General features: G+C 39.0%; 2 protein-coding genes across 2 annotated transcripts; one reads left to right on the forward strand and one right to left on the reverse strand.

Moving 5' to 3' along the window:
* Nucleotides 1-5,338: 5,338 nt before the first annotated feature.
* si:ch211-137a8.4 (dentin sialophosphoprotein) lies at nt 5,339-10,874 on the forward strand. Its single transcript, XM_056756096.1, has 3 exons — nt 5,339-5,564; nt 7,568-9,586; nt 10,365-10,874. Exons 2-3 carry the CDS (start codon nt 7,753-7,755, stop codon nt 10,385-10,387), a joined length of 1,857 nt encoding a protein of 618 aa, XP_056612074.1. The 5' UTR covers nt 5,339-5,564; nt 7,568-7,752; the 3' UTR covers nt 10,388-10,874.
* A 1,643-nt stretch (nt 10,875-12,517) lies between these two features.
* Nucleotides 12,518-21,375, reverse strand: zgc:162698 (Transmembrane protein 87A-like). The gene is made up of 21 exons (XM_056757668.1): nt 21,157-21,375; nt 20,704-20,776; nt 20,540-20,631; nt 20,319-20,438; nt 20,034-20,087; nt 18,967-19,038; nt 18,355-18,420; nt 18,166-18,271; nt 18,021-18,082; nt 17,162-17,345; nt 16,613-16,712; nt 16,178-16,271; nt 15,627-15,691; nt 15,159-15,271; nt 14,579-14,637; nt 14,372-14,475; nt 14,200-14,273; nt 13,876-13,937; nt 13,617-13,669; nt 13,471-13,501; nt 12,518-13,063 (listed from the first exon to the last, which is right to left on the reverse strand). The coding sequence occupies exons 1-21, from the start codon at nt 21,292-21,294 to the stop codon at nt 13,022-13,024; spliced, it is 1,764 nt and encodes a 587-aa protein (XP_056613646.1). The 5' UTR covers nt 21,295-21,375; the 3' UTR covers nt 12,518-13,021.
* Nucleotides 21,376-21,949: the final 574 nt, after the last annotated feature.

Raw genomic sequence — 21,949 nt, forward strand, 5'->3', positions numbered from 1 at the left:
ATGAAAGAATGTTTCAAATTCAATTAGCACACAAATGATGTTAGTTGGAAAAGTCTGCAGATGGCCTTTCAGCCTCACTGTCCATTCAGACCTCTGGGAGCTGAACTAGTCGACGCTGCAGAAATCCAGTGTCTTGTGTACCCGGTAAACATGCAGGTCTTGTCTGGAGATGAGTTTATTTACTGGCTAGGAGAAAAACAGCATCAAATTGAGCCATATACTGTTGCAAGTGAAGAGCCTATAAAATCCAAACAAATAAATCCTGTTATCTATGGAGGACGTAAACAAATAGAAGAATGCAGAGGATTTCTGTGGCAGTAAAGATTTTAGTAGAAATGGGTTTCTCTTAATGTTTCACGATACTAAAGTTCACTGCTGCTGTTATAATTTCAGTAATTGCCGATATAAAGAGCGTTTGAATTGTGTGGAAATGAGATCGTGCAGCAATAGTTCATATGAAGGATGGCGTAGGAAATGGCTGTTTAATAAAACATGCATATCAATTTATCCGGCCTAAATGAAATGGGACTTTTTTGTAAATGAATAAACTCAATTTTCCTGCTGGGTTCATTTCACTAAGACACTTACAAGTTGACAGGTCAGACGTGTAGCTCAAGATTCCAGAAATGTAAGTCAGGACATCCCGACTCTTATAAAGCATTATCACAAATTCAGTTTCGAGATGCTCTGATTAATATAACACCTCTGACTTGTTTATGTCGGGGGGATTGCCGTAGTAGAGAATAGACATTTTGTTTGCGCATCATTGGGCTCCAAACTACAATCTTGAAGGCCAACATTTTACATTCCTCTGCAATGTGGAATGTTAATAACAGCAAGGATGTGTTTTGTACTGGAATCTGCAAAATATCCCTATAGAGAAAAAGATATTGTCTCACTACATGAATCATTACACCTTAAAGGGATAATTCAACCAAATTTTAAACCTGTGTGACTTTCTTCTGCAGAACACAAAGAAATGTTCAAGAATGTTGGTAACTGATTAACGATGGTCCCCATTCACTTCTATTGTATGGACACAAAACCAACGCACGTCGAATAGTTATCGCCTTTATTCGTTTACCAACATTTTTCTAAAAAATGTTTGTGTTCTGCAGAAGAAAAAGTCATTCAGGTTTGAAATGATAAGAGGCGGAGTACGTGATGACAGAATTTTCATTTTAGGATGAATTATCCCATTAAGTAGAGAGTGGCTAATGGACATCTCATAATCGCTTGTGTTAAAGTCCCACCTGGCATCAATTCTTGTTTAATCATTAAAACAAACAAGCATTTTACACTGATGACAATACGATGTCTTGGCAACACAAGTAGGGAAATGTACTAAAGTTAGGTACTAAAATAATGGGATAACATGGGCCGTTGGCCACCTCTACCCCCTCCCACACAACAGGGCTCGGTCACAACAACAGGAGTGATTGAGATTGACAGGCTGTGCGCTAATAAAGAGATTACACGGAAATCCCTCAGAAGCCAACACTTCAGGGTAGCGTGCGGTTGGATAGCAAGAACAGCTGCAGAGGTTGTCCCTGCGTGAAGTTAATGTAACTGTTAACTCTATGCCATGAGGGAGACATTAACCAGACAGCACGACTAGAACATGGTATAAACAGCCGTCTGTAATGGCGTTTAAAACATGCATTTATTAACAAATACCCCAAAACAGCTTTTGAAGATCCCATGCTGTAATATTGCTGCATCATCACTTTAACCCAGGTCTTAATCTCCCATTTAGTTTGTTCACATATAATCTTCCTTCCCGGAGTTGATGGATGTTTGGGGTTGGTGAAGGAGTAAATAGGGAAGTGGACAGCCAAAAAACGCTCATTCCAGCCAACTTCTCCTTTGTACAGGTTGCAGAGGAGTGAAGTATGCCAGAGCGATCTATTTCACAAAGCGCAGGCGAAACCTAATTACACAGATTAATGTCCCATGGATGCTATTACCTAAATAGCCTCCTATAAAAGAAGGAGACTTCATTTCAGCCCAAATATTCACTTTTAATCCTAACGGATGCCTCAAATCTAGATTCCCAATACGTACGTCATGACTTTCTATAGTGCGCTGCTGGAGGAAGATTCTGTATGCCCCCTTATTTTCACATCACAATGACACTAAACTCGTATAAATCACGACTCCACCATCGCTACAAATATAACACTAGGCCTTGATATTGATAGAACTGACTACCTTTACTACTTGTATCTTCTTCTTGTCTCTTCACTTCTTACCAGTGTACTATGCAAAGACTAAATCGATTGAACTATTCTTACTCAACCAGTATCAACTACATTGCAGAAATGACATTCTTACTAAGCATTTTTGTCTTGTTTTTAGTTAAACATTTCTAAAACTTCTTAAATCAATATGTGAGGCCGGACAACAAAACCAGTCTTAAGTAGCACGGGAACATTTTTAGTAATCTGCAAAATAACATGGTAGGGGTTTAAAATGTACGATTTTTCTTTTGGCCAAAAATCATTAGGATATTAAGATCATGTTCCATTAAGATATTTAATAAATTTCCTGCTATAAATGTATAAAACCTTTATTTTTGTGATTGGATCGCCTGCTAAAGTGCCTCAGATGAACAACTTCAAAGGCGATTTATTTGCACCCTCAGATTCCATCTTTGGAAATGGTTGTTGTTGCCCCAGATATTGTCCTATCCTAACAAACCATATATCAACAGAAAGCTTATTTCTTCACCTTTCAGATGATGTAAACATCTCGATTTCGAAAATACCCTTAAGACTGGTTTTGTCGTCCATGGTTACATACACAATTACTTGATAAGAAAAGTGACCTTAGACATGTAGTCTTGTTTTATGAAAAGTTATATAAGAATTAAGTAAATTTGGTAAAAATGGTAAAAACAAGCAAAAAAATAAAAGAATTCTCAACCCATTGGCCAATTATTTTGCTTGTTTTTACCATACACTACCATAATTCCCTTATTTTCTTTCATAAAAATAATAAATATCTTTGTCTTTTCTTGTATCTCAATGTAAGAATGTTTAGATATTTGAAGTAAACAACAAGTAAAAAAAATACAATTTATTCATTGTAAATCAAGACGGTGTGTGTATGGAGGAGTAACAGCTCACTCTTAAACCTGGTGTTTACATTTTGGTGCAGAAGCACGTGCTGGTCTTCCCGTCACAGCAATTGCTTCTTAATATAAGACCTCTGTGTTGTGGACGAGAGAGCGGGAAATGGATTCGACAGTCAGAGCCGTGAGCTTGACGCGGCCTTCGGTGGAATCTGTCAGACCAGGAGCACCCCACCCCCTCGCACACAAATGCATGCTGTCGCGAGGCATTAGGGTGGCAGAAATACACACGCTCGCACCTTCCACCCCGCCCACAGCCCGGGCAGTTCACAACAGCTGCACTTCAATATCTTAGTGCCCCTGATGCTTTAAGACGTGACATCAGATGTGCATTTAGAGGCTTAGAGGTGATTGTGGGCTGTTAAGATGCACTACAATAATGCTTTCTGAAGGTTTCTTGCTTGCACAAAGAGGGAACTGGTCACTTTTCTGAACACAATGAAAATACACTTTTGCTTCTCTGTTTTTGGAGTTCCTCACGACATTGAGCTAAAAGTGTCAGAATAGGATCTCCAAATGAATCAGTGAATATACAACGAAACTCTGCACACTTAAGGAGATAGCTCACCCAAAAATGAAAATGATGTCATCATTTACTCAACCTCTTGACATTTCAAACCTGTGTGAGTGGCTTTCTTCTGCAGAACACAAAAGAAGATATTTTGATAGAAAATTGGTAACCGAGCAGTGCCAGCACCCATTCACTTCTTTTGTATGGACACATAAACAATTCAAGTGAGAATGGGCGCCGGTTCACAACATTCTTCAAAATCGTATTGAGTATCGTATTGGGTGAGTAAATGACAGAATTTTTATTTTTGGGTGAACTATCACTTTAAATGAATCAGCTCTTATCAGATCTGATCTGTGATGGTCTGGACTGGACATCAGGGTGATTCTGGAGATGCTGCAGTTGGATTAATCCTTCTGTGACCCGGCACAGGACAAGCAGGTTTGGAGAATGGATGGATATGATAATGAAAAAAATGATGATGTCAAAGCAGTGGCCTATAATAACTAAACAATCCCAAATCCCTGAAACAGTGTAGAAGGTCAAACAACATCCAAAAAGGTGCTTGGTGTTTATTACACAAAACATCCAGACGTTTTTCTAGCACCCATGCATATGCAAGCATAAGCCATCAATACATACAAGCAAAACACAAAAATCATCGGCTGTTATGCTTCTATTTATAGGTCGCTTCTTCAATCTGACCAATCCTCTTTGCTCCGCCCCTTCGCTTGAATGAGGATGATTTTGTTTTGATTCTTTGGCGGCACAGATAATCCCTCAACGTGAGACTACATGTCTGACTCGATGATGCTCCAAGACAGACAGGACACATCCTGCACAAGAAATTAAAGCTCAAATAAAGAGCGCGGAATTCTCGTGCAGATGCTCTATCGCATATACAATATTCATCATAAAGCGACGCGTTTTTACGCAGCGCACAGATTATTCAGCGTGAGGGCGAATTTGGTCCGATGTTTGAATCGGGGACACGGGCAAATATCATTTTGACCTCGGCTCTGTCTCTGTCTCAGTCGCTTCGATTCATTCCTTGGCTCGATGCCTCTGGAGGAATTTCTGTTCCGAAAACGCGCTGACAAACAAACAACAACAATAGAGACCATCAAAAATGCAAATAGATGTATTGGTTATAATGGGAACTGTATTGGTTTTATATTTTATACGACTGGTTTTATTGGAGGGATGTTATCTGGTAGATGGGAACCAATAAACTGCAACAAAATCCTTCATTAACGTTCAATACACACAAAAGAAATTGTAAATGGTAAAAATGTGATTGTTAATAATGGTGTTTGTATCAATAGATTGTTTTTTTCTCCATCAAAGCAGTGACATCATTGCGCAAACACACTTTATTCGCCATTCACATAATGAGGTCGGTTTGCAAACATCTTTATTTGCGGTTCAAAACGTCTTCTCTCTCTTACAGGGGGTTAGTGATCTCGTAGCCCGTCACAATGGGGTAAACAAACAAAAAAGTTCCACCCCCCCACAGCTGAGTTTAGGAGACGTGATGTAATGGCATTGCCACAGTTCACGGACATCAGGGAAGTGTCTTTTAATCAAAAGTATGTAAAACCATCTCAACACCGTACAGAAACCCTATTGGGGGCGGGTGTGTGTGGTGGCAGAAACAGGGTGGGGGTGGTCTCCCTGGTTGCTAAGGGCAACAGGGTGAGATAGATGGAGCCGCAGCTGCGCGTCTGTTAATACCAGCGCTCGACCCTCGACGTCCCCGCGCGCGCAATTCTCTTCACTCACATACACTCTCTCAAACTGAGCTCTCCTCGGTCGAGGCAGGAAGATGCGAGCGGGGATTTAGTTTCAGCGTCTTTTTCAGCCTTCATCAGATTATTACCTTTCCTGAAACACAGGACGGATTTACAAACGAATAACAAGGTATGCAGACTCTTCCCTATACAATATTTGGCTCTTTGTTCGCATCTGAATGGAGAATTGTTGTGCTGAACTTATTTTTTACCTTAGATTTCATTGTCTTTCAAAATGTGTTCGTTTCCCCCTTGGTCTATATAATGGGTTTAGTCAGTGTTGCGCAGCTCATGTTCTAAGGAAGCGCAGAGATTTAGTTGGTAAAGACAATAGGCGCACATTCACCGACTGCGCCCTGTATTTGAATTTCAAGGCTGTGAATTTGCGCTTTTGGCTCAATGAATTCGTTTCCCGCTTGTATGCTTTGTGTATATTTGTTTGTGACCAGGGACATCTGCTTCACCATTGCTAAATTCTCATGCAACTGTTAAGAGTTCATTCATTCATTCGTGCAACTTCGCCAAACGCGCCAGACTGCCCTCTTGCATATTATAATTAGAAGCACTGGAGTGTGAATTTGCTCCAGAATGGGCTTAGTCCAGTGTGTTTCAATTAAATGCATTTTCCTAAAGTTTGAAAAACATCTAAGCATTTGTAGAATTGCTAAACTTGGTAATAAAATGCTGCAGAGATTTCTAGAATGTAACCAGCATGGCTTTACCACAATAGACGCTTGGTGCGCGAGCGCGCGCGACGCTCGGGTTGTTGTTTTCCCGCTGCATGATGATTTCATTATTTCCACATCACACATTTCCAAGGCGTTAGACATTGCGCACGGTCAATTAAACTAAATCCCCTTTCTTCGACAAATTGATTTTATATCATCATTAATGTGAGGTTTTATAAAGTGATGGTGCGAATCGAAACAAGTGCCTGAGCATTATTCGTGGTGTTTTCCAGACACAACAGAAGAAGTACGTCTCGTGTTTTTTTCGGTCCGTTTTTGGCGAGGAACTCATTGCCCTTCTATCGCCGTCAATTAAAATAACTTAAGCGATGTTGATGTCAACTGTAGACGTTTTTACAAAATGGAGGATAAGGGACACATTAGCAATGCAAATGAGGTTTTGAAGAGCACTGGCACCTGCTGTCTCGAGCATTTGCATTGGCTTTTCCCTCGTTTCTCATTAGAATTATGCGCTACTTCTGCAAAGCAAGGTTTGAGCTCATACTTAAACGCTTCTCGAAGGAGCTTCTCCAAATCTCCCCTCCCGCGTTAACATAACAAAAGGCAAATGTTTTGTCCATGAAAAGAGGGGACAAAACCGTCAAGGCTCAATTGTCCCAGTGTCAGTCAGATGGGCAAGCAGGGTCTTGTGCCCCATCAGTAAACAGACTCAGTCACGGTGAAATCCAATTAATCCATGTTTTTCGAACAGGCTTTTCATTAGGTAAAGAATATTTTGTTTTTATGGTACTGTACTCATTTAGCGGTGCATACAGTCATGAGGCTTTATGAATAAGCCAGCTGTGTCTGTCACATTTGGTTCACCTCTATCTCAGACTGAACAGATGATGTTTAATGATTATAAATTCACTAGTGGGTCATTCAAGTGAAGTATTCAATTGCTTTAAGCATCATAAAATGACCCAGGGTAAAGAGGTGGGAGGTTTGTAAGATATTTGGTCATCACATGAGCATTGGATGAAGAATTATTTTTGCCATTTTATTGATCCTTGCCGGAAAACATGTGCACTTTCATACGTGATGAGCTGAATTTCATCATAAGATGTGATTTGCTGTGCACCTATTCTAAATATGAGCTTGTCTATAAAAGTGCATTACTTCTGAGTTGGATAACAGGAGTAAAAGGAAAACTCATCAACTGACCCAAGTGATAGATAAAATTGATCATCTATACAGACGTGCTGTCAAGGTGACTGGAGTCACCATGAGTTTGTCAAGTGCTTTATTTTTAACCCATGTAGAACACAACATATAAACATTTGCAAGATACACAATTGATATGCTTAAAAACATGTTAAGGAATATTAGAAAAAAACGTTTCTGATATTTTAGCTAGAAATCATGTGGTCAGTTTAAAACTAATTTTTGTCTTCTCTACTTCTAGTTTTGAGTTTCCTCTTCTCTACATGGAGTAGGATGCAGAGTTACCCCATTCTTGTGGAAATAAATTTGGATAAGAAAACTCTCCAATCTGTTGGCTGATCATCAATGAGCTCAGTTCCGCACAGAACATAACAAAAGTATTTTTCAGTGAGGAAGCCCTGATAGTTGGAGTTTTTATATTTGGATATGGCAGCAACTGAGGCCAATGCCGAGCCTGTCCAAGCAGACACTGTGGAGACCAAAGCTGAGGTTGAAGCCACAAATGAAGAGTCAGCCCCAGCTTTAACTGAGGAAACAGAGTCTACCACTGAGCCAACCCCTAGCACAGAGGCACCAGCTGATAGCAAAACTAAGCCCGCCTCAGAGAAAATATGGGACTCTTTTTTAAACAAAAGTGGGCTTGGAAAAGTAATGACAGGTAAGAAGAAGAAGGAGCAGCATACAGGATCCGAGGACACCGCGGGAGAGGAGCAGGATAAGACCCCAAATCAGAATAATCAAGGAGATAATGCAGAGCCTAAAGAACAGGCGTCCAGTCCGCCAGTAGAACCCGCTGAGGCTGCAGCTGATGGCCAGGATATGGAAAAAGCACCAGAAAGTGAAGAGGCTTCCCAAGAGCAAAAGGCAGCTAGTGACAAGCCAAAGCAAGGAGAAAAGTCAAGTGTTAGGGACTTCATCCGCAACCCTGTTGCTAAAATTTTCTCCCACAAGAGCACAGAGAAAAAAGATGGAACAGGAGCAGACCTACAACAAACTGCCCCCGTTCGGTCAAGATCATTAGACAGGCTCCAGGATGCTGATGCCAGCACAGTTGTGGCAGACCAAACAGAAGACCCTCAGGCTGCAGATGAGCCAGACAAGGCTAACTCTCAAGCAGCCAAACACATGAAACGCTGGCACTCTTTCAAGAAACTCATGTCCCAAAAAAGTCACAAGAAAAGCACAGATGATTCCAAGGATGTTGAGGAGGCAGAGGGAGCCAGTGTGGAGGGAGCAGGTGACAGCGCGACACTGGACTCCACCACAAAGTCAGAACAGACTGGGCAAAAACGGTGGAAGCTGAAGAGATCCTGGACATTTCAAGGTATGAAAAGAGATCCATCAGTTGTTGGGATCCACAAACCTAAGGATAAAGAGACTTCCGAGGAAAAAAACGAAAATGCTCCGGAGGAAGAACAGGCTGCGGAAGATGTAAAGGTGACCGGCGATGTAGAAACCCAGGAGAAGACTGAAGCTGAAGGTGAAGAGGATAAAGGAGCAACTGCTACCACACAGCATGCAAAATCAGTGGACCAGCATGCAAATGAGATCTGGACCTCTTTCAAAAAGCGAGTTATTCCCAAATCAAAAAGGGCATCCGATGCTGGCGGAGCAGAGGAGGAACCAGCGGGCGAGCAGGAGCAGACTGAGGAACCACAGGCAGGTAAAGACTCAGGCAAGACAGCCAAGGCAAAAAGGACACACTTCAACCGGGCTGTGTCACTAAAGAACTTCATAATGCGAAAGGGGAAGAGTACCAGCGTGGACATGGGGGAGGGTCCCACAGCAAAGAAAGATGGTGACGGTACCGCCGAGAGTGAAGCTAAAGACCTGGATGGCCTTGATGATGCAACAGGGGCAACTAATGTCCCACAGAGTGGATCAGAGGAACAGACTGTAGCTCCAAGTGAGAGCAATAACGAAGCTCAGGTGGCAAACGAGCACAAAAGTTCTGATGGAGAGGAGAGGTCCCACACAGGTGAACCATCTGGTCAGCCATCAGACAAGTCTCACGCAGTGGATCCAGCAACAGAGGGTGGATGCCAGACGGAGCCCAAAGCCAACGGAGAAAATGGATGCGCGGATGCTACTTTAGAGGACACCACAGCACACAATCATGAAGCGACTACCCAGAACGATGTGAAGGACGAGGAGACCAACCAGGAGACCATAGACTCTAGTGGCAAATCTTGTCCAAAGGATGGAAAGGTTCTCAATCAAGATGGGAAGTGTGATACTGTCAATGCGGTTGCCCAAAGCGGTGAGTTTGAAGCACCAAATGACTCAAGAGATCTTCAGCAAAATGGAATTGACAAACCAGAGTCTATAGTAGGACTAGGTACTAGTGTTGAGTTAGAGACTGGGGGGGATGAATGGTCCATTTCTGGGTCAGCAACGACCAATTCAGGTGACCAAGAGGAGGCTTTGAAGAGGATGTGCTATGAGGTTGCAGCTTCCATCGTTCGTACAGTTGTGTCCTCTGCCACTGAACAGTTAGCCAAGGAGAAGGACCTCCTGGACAGTAGTCTAGAATGTTTTCAACCTGAAAACAATAGCAGTTATACAGATGTTGATGTCAGTTACAGAGAAGTTACTTTGAATCAGGGATATCTGTATTGATCGTTGGTGATTCTGAGCGCCTTCATTTGCAGAAACGTTCTGAAGTTGTAGACATAAAAAGCCATTGCTTTATCACCCCTTTAAAAAAAATCAAAACTGGTGTGAAGTTTTAGGGCTAGTGAGTACAAAGGTGCAACATTTTGTGAAACAACTCATTCAGTGATACTATAGCATAGTAAAATTATAGTACGTCTCTATATTAATGTATATTGTTGAGGCAGAAGAAATTACTTTAAGCTAATTCTAAAACAAATGCTGTTACTTTCAATTGTGTACTGTTTTCTGGTCAGTGTTTTGGTGAACAATAGCCCAACTGAGCAGCTCCTCAGTAACAAAATGTGTCAGTAATTACTTATTAAACATGTAAAATGTAGAACTACACAGTAATATATTTAATCTTTTCTGTTATCGTTTACCAGAAAAAAAGGCGGGAAACGTGTGACGCCACACAAAGAGGATTAGATCTGCATGGATTCGTTCAGCGAGGAGCTTTGCCCCCCTTCCCCCCAAAATATGGAGTAATCACATGATTCACCATGGTGAGAGATGCAATCCACATAGTTAAAAAAAATCTTGAAAGCAATAATTCAGATTCATCAATCAGTGCAGTCTTTGCTACCATTCCATCATTGTAAATGTTTTGCCTGTCTACTAGTGAGATTTTATATCGTCATAAATGACATTCCTTTGAAATGTTAATCTCGGTGATCACAAAGTACCATGATCACGAAGACTGTTAGTTTTATATTAATTGCCATTCTGTTTGTAGCTTTCCTTTTACTAGATATGTCAATGTGACACATTTGAAATAACAGCCCGTCAGATTGCCCCTGTTCAATTGTGAATTCAATATGGAATGTGCGCTAATCTATGTGTTTTTGTTTTTAGACAGTTATCTTGTGTACATGAATAAACATTAAACAATTCTCTGTGTTGTCTTAATGAATTATGCGTTTGTCGGCTCGTTGTAGAAAATAATATTTTCAAGTAATAACAGATTAATTTGATTTGGCCTTTTGGGTATTTGTACAACACATTCTGCAAAATAATCTCGGAAATGGAAGCATACATAAATGTAAAAACCTTAATCTAAACATTACATAATGGTAAATGGTTCATTAATCACAATGTTGTGCTTTAACTGCTATTTAAAATCCCACTTCATCTCCAATTCTAATGTTGAGCTCAGGTGATCGTGACTACATCGTTGTTGACCCACCCAACGCTGTTGACTGTTTACACTAATTCTCCAGTATGGTGTTATAAGCACGTTAACAGCAGACGCCTAGCAACAGGTTTCGGAACAGCATTTTCAACAGCTCGATACAGAGTGAGGGTTAATGGAAAACTATGAGGAAGTATAACAAGTTAATAACCAGACTTAACAGAGACAGTATAGCTCAGAGATATCGAGTCTGTATTGGCAAGTAGGTGAATGACAATCTGTATAAAATAAATTAAGGTTGCTTTGACATTAAATCAATACGTATCAACAGGCAGATGACCAGATGGATGTTACAGGCTTCAGTGTATACTGTCAATGTAATAAGTCAAATTTTTTATTTTAAAGAGTCAAAGGCAACTTTGTTTGCTAATAGCTCTAAAAAAGTTTTATCAACAGACTATAATTTAGATATATGCATCATTGAAACCGTTATCCAGCGTTCAAGTGATTTCCATTGATATATGGTTTGTTATCCAGTTCTAGAATCTGATAAAAATATTAAGAAAATTGTCATTTAAAGTTGTCTATTAGAGGGGCTGTAGTAGGTCGTTCCGAAGCAGAAACAGGTTTGTCTTGATGCTCTCTATTGGCTTACTGCTGTAATGCCTTTGTGGAGAGATGAACCGGAAAGTGAAAATTCTAAGCTTTACTTAGATACCAAACTTGAGTGGGTAACTCCCAAAAAGCGGGCAGCAGCGAGTGATGTTTGTAGGCGAGTTTCCAGTCACTGTGTTTTAGATTTAGCTGGATCCACTCACAAAAATAGAAGTTATGATTTATTTTAGGATAGAAAATTTACAAAATATCTTCATGGAACATGATTTTTACATAATATCCAAATAGTTTTTAGCATAAAAGAAAAATAAATATTTTTGACCCATACCATGTATGGTTGGCTATTGTTACAAATATAGCTGTGCGACTTGATTGGTTTTGTGGTCCAGGGTCACGTGTAAAACAACCCCTGGTCAGCTGTTGAACTTTTGAAAGGGAAAACATTATCAACTCTCATTTAAGGTTAAACTTGGTAACTATTTAATGCAATTGGTATTCACAACTAACAATGAAAAATATTTTTTCAGACCTTATGCTATCTTGTGAATACACTTTTATTGCTAATTTGTTCAAATAAACTTTACAATTGTGAGAATATGCCGATATTCAAATTATATAATTATTAATATGTTAGCTATAACGTCATCTAAATGTTGATGACAGAACTGTAAACTTGAATCAGCTGTCAAAAACAACCACCTCTGCCCTTTGTCAGCGTTGACAGTCAAAACACTGCTAACTGTCCGTAGTCATGTAACGGCACATAAAAACAGGTGTGTTTATAAGACAACCTTACAAAAAAAGCCTTGAAAGGCAATCTGTTTAATGATCCACAAGCCAGCGAGATGACACTTAACGGCAACTTTTACTGAAAATACCAGTAGGTCAGCGATGCACTCTTAATCTGTGAAAGCATACTGACGAATTAAAGAGAAACAGCAAAAGAGTCTTTATCTTACTTGTTTTCCCATCTTTATGTGATTAATAAGAGGATTGCCGTGCAAAAGCCTCTTACTGAAAGAGCACAATGCACAAACCAATGTTTTTAATCACATTTTGTACTTTAGATATGTATACAACAAAGGCAATTTACAGTAATGTTTAAGAAACTTTTACACCGTATCTTCTGAAAATATAAATACAAACAGGCAATTAAAAATAAAACAAGTCCTTTAGTGCATTACCCTCATCGTCCCACATATTTACAGGCACTGCTTATAAAAACCTCATTCATTTGGGATAAAGCAGTTGTGCATTGACATAAACATTATGTACAATACATACATCTTGTCAGACCTACTCCATTTTGGACATCTCAAATTTTGTAGTCATGATCTCCTGAGGAAAAAAAAAATATTGCATTAAAACCAAAATTGTAACAATGCACATTTTAACCAAAAAAACTGATGTAATTGTAAAAAATGCTTATTTGATTTTCAAATTTCAACACGGTTACAGAAACACTGTATTATAGTGTGTAAACTCTCATTTGTCTTCTCTTTAAAGAGGTTTGTCCATATTGGCTGCGTGTGAGATGAACATTGCCAACTCGAACTTAAGTGAGCTCTTATTAGCGAGACAAAACCGCTGAAGCCCCAGAACTCCTTTTGTTCCACACAGAAAGAAAACAACCCATGGTAAGCGAGAGCAAGGGTAAACACTGTGACATGACAGTCTGCTCACTCTCTGTTCCACTTATGAAGCTCACAGAGCGCCCACTAGTGTTCAAAGCATTACACACTCACCTCGTCTGAGTCAAGCAGAGGTGGCAGCGCACTACAAAAAAGAATAAAAATTTGCTTTAATAGACAAATGATGATGAATATCCAACAGATTTCCTATTTTAACATTACCAAAGTGTGATTGTATGCTATTTTAAAATGATCCTTACACATCAGCCATTGAAGAGGGAATGTTCTCCTCAACCCATTTGAGATCTTCATCCTAAATGAACCACAAAGCAAATATGAACTGAAGGCTTCTGTGACCCCCCCGCATTTTCAGTAAATCTCAGAATACACAACAGATCACAACAACTTATCTTTGTAGTACAAAATGGGTCGTTTCTGCGATAAAGAGTCACGTAAAACCATTGCTGAAGCAGGCGAGGAATCCTGATGTTTTTATAGTAAAATACTGGAGTGAATTACCACTTTATTGGGCTTCACATTTCCGTTGGTCTCCGGTTTCGTTCCTCTCATTTTCACACCCTCTGTAGATTCAGGGAAAACTGGTTAGAACCGGCCAAACAGCCGAACACAAATAAAACAGATCTGCAAACTTGATAAGGAGCATTCAGGTGTGCTGCTTAATGCTTAATCCGGTACTTTGAGAACTGTCCTTTTAGTGAATCAGCACTGCGTATAAAACTATAAATTATAGTCTCTTGTGTGCAGAGTTAAATCTTGCTCTATAAACATAGAGTGCTACTTCACTCTACTTTAATCTGCTAATTTGTCTATTAAGACTCTCACCGAAGGCTTCATTCATAAGTTGTTCACCCTCCTCTTCATCACTTAACTCATCCACCAGTGGGCTGAACGCGTATCTGAAGAATTCACATGGACCGCGATAAAAAATCAGTGCTATATAGCTAATGCAACAGAATTAACAGAATTTAACAAATGTAAGGAGAAGAGAATTTACCTCTGGTTATTGGCTGATGGTCTCCACAAGAACATGATGACGAGCAGGATACTGGAGAAGAGAAAACGCCAGAAGGCATCATCTATCCACAGCTCTCTCCAGTCCTTTAAAAGTAGAAGTGGGGGATAAAATTAATATGAATTTAAATTAAAGGTACAATGGTTGTGTGGAACACAGATTTATGATATATCAATAAGGTATACTTACAGATTGGCACTTGGCCATCTTAAAGGTCTTTGTGGTCCAAATAATGAAAATAACAGAAGCTGAAAAAAAAACAGGATTCTATGTTAAAGGCAATGCGGGGAAATCAAGCAAATTTGAACTAGATTTAACTTGATGTGCACTTGGTAAAAATAAAACACAAAACAGAGCTAAAGTTCTGGGAAAATGTATAGTTTGAAAAACCGAATATAGATATAAAGAGGAAGAGAGGTTGAACAACTTCATTTGTGGTGCACTTTCCATTAATAAATAATTTAACCCAAATGTTTTATATAGACCAACCGCAATTTAGGATGCAAATATCCTTACAGGCTGCAAGTGTCAAATGAAAGTCAATAGGAGAATTTAAAACTGTAGCTTAATGGTTTAAATTAAATGTCACATTCGTTTTAAACCAATACAAAGAGAAATCACACTACAGTATATGGACACTGGTGTGTTCAACAGTTTGGATATAAACTTCAGACAAAAGATAGAAACAGAACTAGTTTGAGGATTTCAGTGGAAACTTATCCAGATTCTTTTTATACAAAAACTGGAGGTGCATGAAGTATTTGCTCACCAATGACAGCGAATATGAGCGTGTTGGTGAAGTGTCGATAAAGAGAAAGCTTGACCAAGTTTCTTCTCAGCCGAAGAAGCTTCATCGTCTGGGCCAAGCTTATGAAGATGTGACTGGGTGTCAAGGACAACATCCGTGGACGTGAGCTTAGCATCTTTTTAACATTCATACACAAGCTATGGCAGACACACTTCAAAACACTAGTTCAAAGACACACGAATATGGCTGGATATATAAGAAAGACAAAATGTGAAAAAGATCTCTGGATGAGGTTTTACTGACCCCGCTAAATACAGCGACGGACTGAGACTTATTTAAATGACTTTATCCCTAATGTCATTGATCAAAAATAAAGAAAATCCAGGGAGTAGCAAGCAGAAAAAAGACACAAAAGCTTTTTTATTTCCTAGACATTCAGGATCACTGCTACACAAACGAAGAGAGAAAGAAAAAAATGAGGATATCCACCAGCAGAGGGTAGAGTCGAGAACAGCCAAAGGGATTGCAGCCAGCAACACCAGATCATCTTCGGCCTGGCAGAACAACATAGGGGGGAGAAATAGGAAAGAGAAAAGGAGGACTATCACACACACACCACCACCATTAGAAGTTTTTTTCGACTATTCCTGAGGAAGCTACATGCACAGTAAGCTGGAAGACAAGGGCAAGAGAAACTGAAAGGAGTAATTCTAGACTGAATCCACACCACATTCCCTCGAAGATCGCTTATATATTCAACTCATTCTACATTAATTTCCATCTGCATGGCAGTGCGACAACAGTGAACAGCACAATCACATGGCCTCAATGGTTGATTGAATTGTGAAAGGATATCCACCAAACTATACAAGAATCAATGAGGGCCATAACAATGTCACAAAGCAGTCTGCTTGAACCGTCATGCTCCTGCGAGAGAGAAATGTTAGGTTTCACGTGGCATTGGTGCAGCAAAAAACACATTACATTGAAATTCTATCACAGTTTTTTTTAATAGTCTCCATTCGGGTTGCACTTCTTACCGTGTTTACTCGAAGGACACCCTCTATAATGGAAAAGATAAGATAGAGCAGTCCTACTCCCACCACCCTGTGCAGCAATGCTCCTAGTCTTGGTCTGGAGTGTAAAGGGACGCAGTTATTGCCAACAGAAATAAATCCTGAATGTTACAAAACATTCTCTAAATTCAGATCATTGCACAACATTTAGAGGTGTTACCCTTATATTTACTTATTTAACAGCCTTTTAAGGTAAACGGTAATAGTTTGCATTGAGTTTTAGGTTAAACGTTCCTTTAAATGCAGCTTTTAACTATATCAATTGATATTGATTTTATTGAATTAAAGCATCATAATAGCTTAATCTTACGTCTATTTTGCCAAAATGTTTTCATATTTATTCATTCAAATCTGGTAAAGTATAAAGCAACTACCTTCAGAAATGACTTAACAACTTACTTGACTATTCCGTATCCAAGACTAGCGATGATGACAAGTACTCGTGCCAGAGTTCTTTTTACAGCTGAAAGCACCTCTGCAAAAACCACAGCTCCGTGAACTGTACACACACAGTATGACAACATAAGGATGATAATTAAAAGCACAATTGAAGAAGAACAAACAAAACAAGGATATTAAAATGATTGGACCTTCTTAAACCATTTTGATCACAATCACAGCATTCTACAGTGACATATGTTTGTGCTCCAGGCAACTGACAGTATAAAAGACTTTGTCACAGACAAGCCTTTTTTATCTCCCTCATATATTCTCAAATAGTGTAATACTTTATACTCAAATCATTATTTTACATCTTTGTTTAATAAGCAGTCAGGATCATATGCTGTTAAGGGGCCAAAGTATGGCCTCTGTTCTGTGTTAACCTGACTGTTTGCTTTAGTTCTTTGTTATTTACCAGGAAACAGAAATTAATAACTGGCTGATAAACCAGTTATAACAAACAAACAAAACAGGTGACATATATCAATGAAAGGCTTATTGTGTCACCTGAGAGCCCATCATATCGGATACTCTGGAACTCTGCATAGAAGACAGCCTTTTCCAGCATGCCCAGGAAGATAACTCCTCCAATCCAGAACTGAATCCGCAGCAGGTCTCTCCAGTAACAAGCCGAGAGAGCCAACCACATCACGCCCATAAGCACATAGATGATGCACATCACCATGTAAAACTGAGGACAAGAGCCATTGAATTGCTTCTTGCTGTAACTTAAAGTAATCGTTCACCCAAAAAAGAAAATTTGGTCATAATTCTTTACCCTCTTGTCATTTTAAACCTGTATGATTTCCTTCTGCAGAACACAAAAGAAGATATTTTGAAGAATGTTGTTAACTGGCACCAATTCACTTGCACTGGTTTTGTGTCCAAAAAACAGAAGTCAATGGGTGCCAGCACTGTTTGTCACCAACTTTCTTAAAAATATCTTCTTTTGTGTTCTGCCGCAGAAAGAAAGTCATACAGGTTTGAATATGTTAATGATGACAGAATTAAAAATTTTAGGTGAACTATCCTTTTAAACTTCTACAATATCTTAACCAGCCACAACATGACAGGTTTGTCTTTCTACACTGAATTGCCTCGTGGCTTGACACAATGACAGTCAATCAGAAAATATTTGATCTGTAATTTTCAGTTATTAGAAGCAAGTTTGTTGACCCGGCTACCATTTACTCTATGCGGTTGGGCTACCCAACACGATGCAGCGAAATAGAAACCAAGTGAATGAGCAAAACAAACATCTTATTACTCACAGGGGTCATGGCTGGTTAGGACACAACGGCTAATTTACAAAGAACGAAGGCACAGTGATGCAAAAACAATCAATAGAAAAACAAAGTGGACTTACAATCATCAATGGCCATTCAGATGCTGAGATGTAATCATAGGGGCCTTTCATCCTGACCTCCACTGCAATTTCAGAAATTTAAAACACCCTTTTTAATATTACATTTGAAGGGAATTACAACTTAATATCACAATCACAATCTTACGCTGTATGCTCCATTGATTTTCTGTGACAGGTGGTATTTCGTCAATTTTTATAATGAACATATAGGGACTGTCCTCCCAGGTCCGTGCCACTGTGCTTCCTGTGAGCTTTTGCGATGACAAAAAAAGCAGTGTTTAGGGTCGTATTTGTTAAAAAGTTTGAGAATGACTTTTTATGCTTTAATACTTACCGAATCTAATGATGAAGATGGATTGGTTTTTGCAACGCTCTGTACTTCGGTTACAGCTGCTTTGTCCTGGTAACATTGGAAACAGTGATTCATGTAATAAACCAGATGACAAAATTCCACTATTGCATGGTATGTATAATCATACAGTCCAGACAAGAACCATTGAAATACAGAGAAACGACGTGCTCAATAGATCTAATCTGTGCTGTCAACCTATTTTAATGGATGCTAGTGGGACAGGCAACAGCAACTATATTTGCATAAATTTTGATAATATATTAGCACATTGTGTACACTGATTACCAATTTTTTTCTGGGGAGTAATATGGATGTAAGATCTATGAATAGAAGATCTATGAACATAAAGTATGTTCGCCAACTCGTTAAAACATCCACTTATTTCACCAACTGTACGGCAAATGCGTTTGGGAGACATTGAAATGAATGGGCTTCAGTGCTGTGTTGGAACTATTGGTTACTCCATAACGTGAGTTTCTTCCACATTCCATTCTTACTATGGAGGTCAGTGCCAGTGTCGTAACTGTGTATTTCAACAGCTCTGGTACAGACCAACTTTACATGTAAAATCATGTTAACCATTTTTAAACTAACATCTATTTTTCCTTCTTCTTTCTTATCCGCTGCTCTCTTTTCTTTGCCTTGTGCATCCGGGGTTGGCTGAAACTAAATACAAAAAGAGAAATCAGAAATTGTTTCCAAACTCTTCTTGTGTTGAGAGTTTAAAGCTAAACAACTAAAACAAATCATTTAAAGGTTACAATTCAGACTGAATCTACTTGAATTTCATTCATTCCTTTCATGCTTTGAGAAGTTTCCTCATCATTTATCAATGTTACATTTTCCTTCTGTTGTTTCGAAGCAACTGACACATAGACTAAGGACCACTTATCTACTAGTTAAACCCGAAAGTCATATTAAAGGAGTCATATGACATGCCTAAAACAAATATTATTGATTGTTACATTTTCCACATACCGTGCATGTTTGTATCTCCTCTTTGACACACCTCTCTGACTTGTAACAAAACTCATCGCTCTGAAAATCGAGGTGTGCTATGATTGGCCAGTTAACCAGTTCGTAGTGAACGTTCAAATACCGCATGCGTGTGTAGGAAATGAAACGCTTCGTACCATATTTGGAACATCAGGTTCCAAAGCAATTGTACTGACAAGTACACCCACATTACTTACATATACATTTGGGTGGCCTTTGTCAACTCATACCACAAACTGACATGAAGTTGTGGGGTTGTGGTAACAAGAGGTGTTTCAGGCAAGTCTGGGTGAGCATTCGCTTTCCGAAAGAATGCATCTTTTTTTGGGACACTTTCATTTTTGCAATTTTACATGTCTAATACATGCATGGGCAACTTATAACACACCAAAGACACAGAAAAACACGTTTTCGTGCCATGTGACCCCTTTAACAATGACATCTGAACTTGAATCAGAAAGAGCTTTATTGAAAAGTATGTCTGCACATACAAGGAATTTGTTTTAGTTAAAGAAGTGTCACGTACAGAACAACAACATCAGTACACGAGGCCACTAAAAAGTGATCCATAGATGATGAAGAATAATATATAGATCCGATCTGAATGTAGGGCACATAACACTTAAACCCGGTTCAGATACATCAGTTAAACTATAGTTTCTCACCTGGGACTCTAGTGGAGCCAGCTTTTCTGGCTTACCAAGTTCGTTTCCTCCAAGCTGTGAAATTAAAACAAAAAAGAACAAATATTGAACAGCAGAGTATCTTTCAAGTATTGTGATGAAAATCTAACAATGACTTAACAAATAAGAACCAAATAAATGCTACCTGCCAGTCAAATTTTAGCAACAGTGTTGAAGCATCACATAATCTAATTTAAATGAGTATAATAATATACGACATATAAAACACTTGTAAAAGAATAAAAATAAAAAGAGGATTCCACATACCACATTTCTAGACAGGTGTTGTTTGCACTCTATGGAAGGATTTGTGTGGGAAGTGTAGTAGCCATTGCCTCCTTCTCGCATCACTTGTTTATTGTTAAAATACTGTTTTGCCATTTCAAGCTGTTCAGAGGATCAGAGAATAATGCACATTAATATGCTGCAAATAATCATTACAGCTGAACATCCCAACATTGAAATTGTCAGATAAACACCGGACTTACATCAAGTCCAAACACTTCATCGTGGCAAGGGGAACTTCGCAAATACCACGCTATGCTCAGCTTTACAGGTGTGCTGCATGATTCCATAATCCCTGAAACATACCCACCTATGCATTAGTTGATTTCATTAAAACGGCCAATGAAACCGAATAATGTATACTCACAGTTCAGTTCAATGATAGTGCCATTGTACATTGTCTTCTGAAAAAAGAAGTAGTTTTGCTTCTTTAAAAGACCCTGAAAAGACAAAATTACATGTATTACTTTTGTCAACTAAAAGAGGCACTTTTGTGTAGACATATTAAACATAAAATCCATTGGTAATTCCAATCATACAATGTGAAGATCATCGACGTATTGTACTTGATGAGGTTACAACAGTGCTACTGCAATGATCATTAATTACTCCTTGTAAAGGTCACTTGGCAGTCATCTATACTAGAGCATGGCCAAGAAAACACACTATTCTGTTTACCCCGTGTAATACTAGCACGTCGCCGTGTACATAAATGCTTATTATTAGAAAATATTACATCTCTAAACACAATTAACTGTCATTTGCTAACGTTACAATGTGCACAAGCGTCAAGTCTTCGCTTAACAGCTGATGCGCTTACACTGTCCACGTTCAGGATCCATTTTCCCTGCTCAGACATAGCAGTCAGCGGTTGAATAAAGACGAAATGAAGAATGGCGACAAGAAATACTCCTTTTATTCTTGACGATACCGTCAACTCGCTAGTGACGGACGCCATTGCTATAAGGAAGCAGTTGACGTGACAAGTTCTGCGTGAGCGGCTCACTTCCCTGTCAGGAGCTCCATCCTGTTTATCTCACTTGGTGGGCGGGAACATCTTATAAATCCACAGCCTTGTTCGACTTGATGGTTTTTCTAATCGCTCTCGCGGTACTTGGATGTCATCCGCCTGTCGGATCTCGAAGCGTACTTTTTTATTTTAAATATGATATGAATGTACATAAAAAGAAAGTGGGCTCTTCGCAAAGGGTGCACATTTTGTTCATATGTAAATCACACTTTTGGTGGTAAAAGGTATACGTTACTATAGTTAATAATTTAGTATACTGCTGTAGTAGTATAGTATCACATTTACACACTTTAGGAAACCGTTTAAAATTTGATAATCGCCTTCTGTAATATTGATAAATAAACTGATATATAAAAAACAGTAATAAATTGTATTTAAAATTAATAAACCTGCATAAATGATACAAAATGACGGTCAGTTCACGAGTCTTTTTGCAGTCAATTTAGTGAATAAAACTATTCTTTACGGAATACTTTATTATTTTTATTTGACAACGGTCCCCTGCAATACCACTACGGCCCACAGATGGGGAAGCATTGCACTGATGTGGATGATTTTCATCTTTTATGCACTTAAAAGCCTC

The sequence above is a fragment of the Triplophysa dalaica genome, chromosome 9 (assembly GCF_015846415.1).
Source record: "Triplophysa dalaica isolate WHDGS20190420 chromosome 9, ASM1584641v1, whole genome shotgun sequence".
NCBI classification, from domain to species: domain Eukaryota; kingdom Metazoa; phylum Chordata; class Actinopteri; order Cypriniformes; family Nemacheilidae; genus Triplophysa; species Triplophysa dalaica.

Bases quoted from the DNA above. Each gene is read 5' to 3' on its own strand.
- si:ch211-137a8.4 (XM_056756096.1), top strand. From the start codon at position 7,753: ATGGCAGCAACTGAGGCCAATGCCGAGCCTGTCCAAGCAGACACTGTG. The intron at 9,587-10,364 runs GTGAGTTTGAAG...ATCGTTTACCAG, and splicing joins CAATGCGGTTGCCCAAAGCG to AAAAAAAGGCGGGAAACGTG.
- zgc:162698 (XM_056757668.1), bottom strand. From the start codon at position 21,294: ATGGCGTCCGTCACTAGCGAGTTGACGGTATCGTCAAGAATAAAAGGA. The intron at 20,777-21,156 runs GTAAGCGCATCA...TTGTCTTTTCAG, and splicing joins GGATCCTGAACGTGGACAGT to GGTCTTTTAAAGAAGCAAAA. The intron at 20,439-20,539 runs GTAAGTCCGGTG...TCCTCTGAACAG, and splicing joins ATGAAGTGTTTGGACTTGAT to CTTGAAATGGCAAAACAGTA.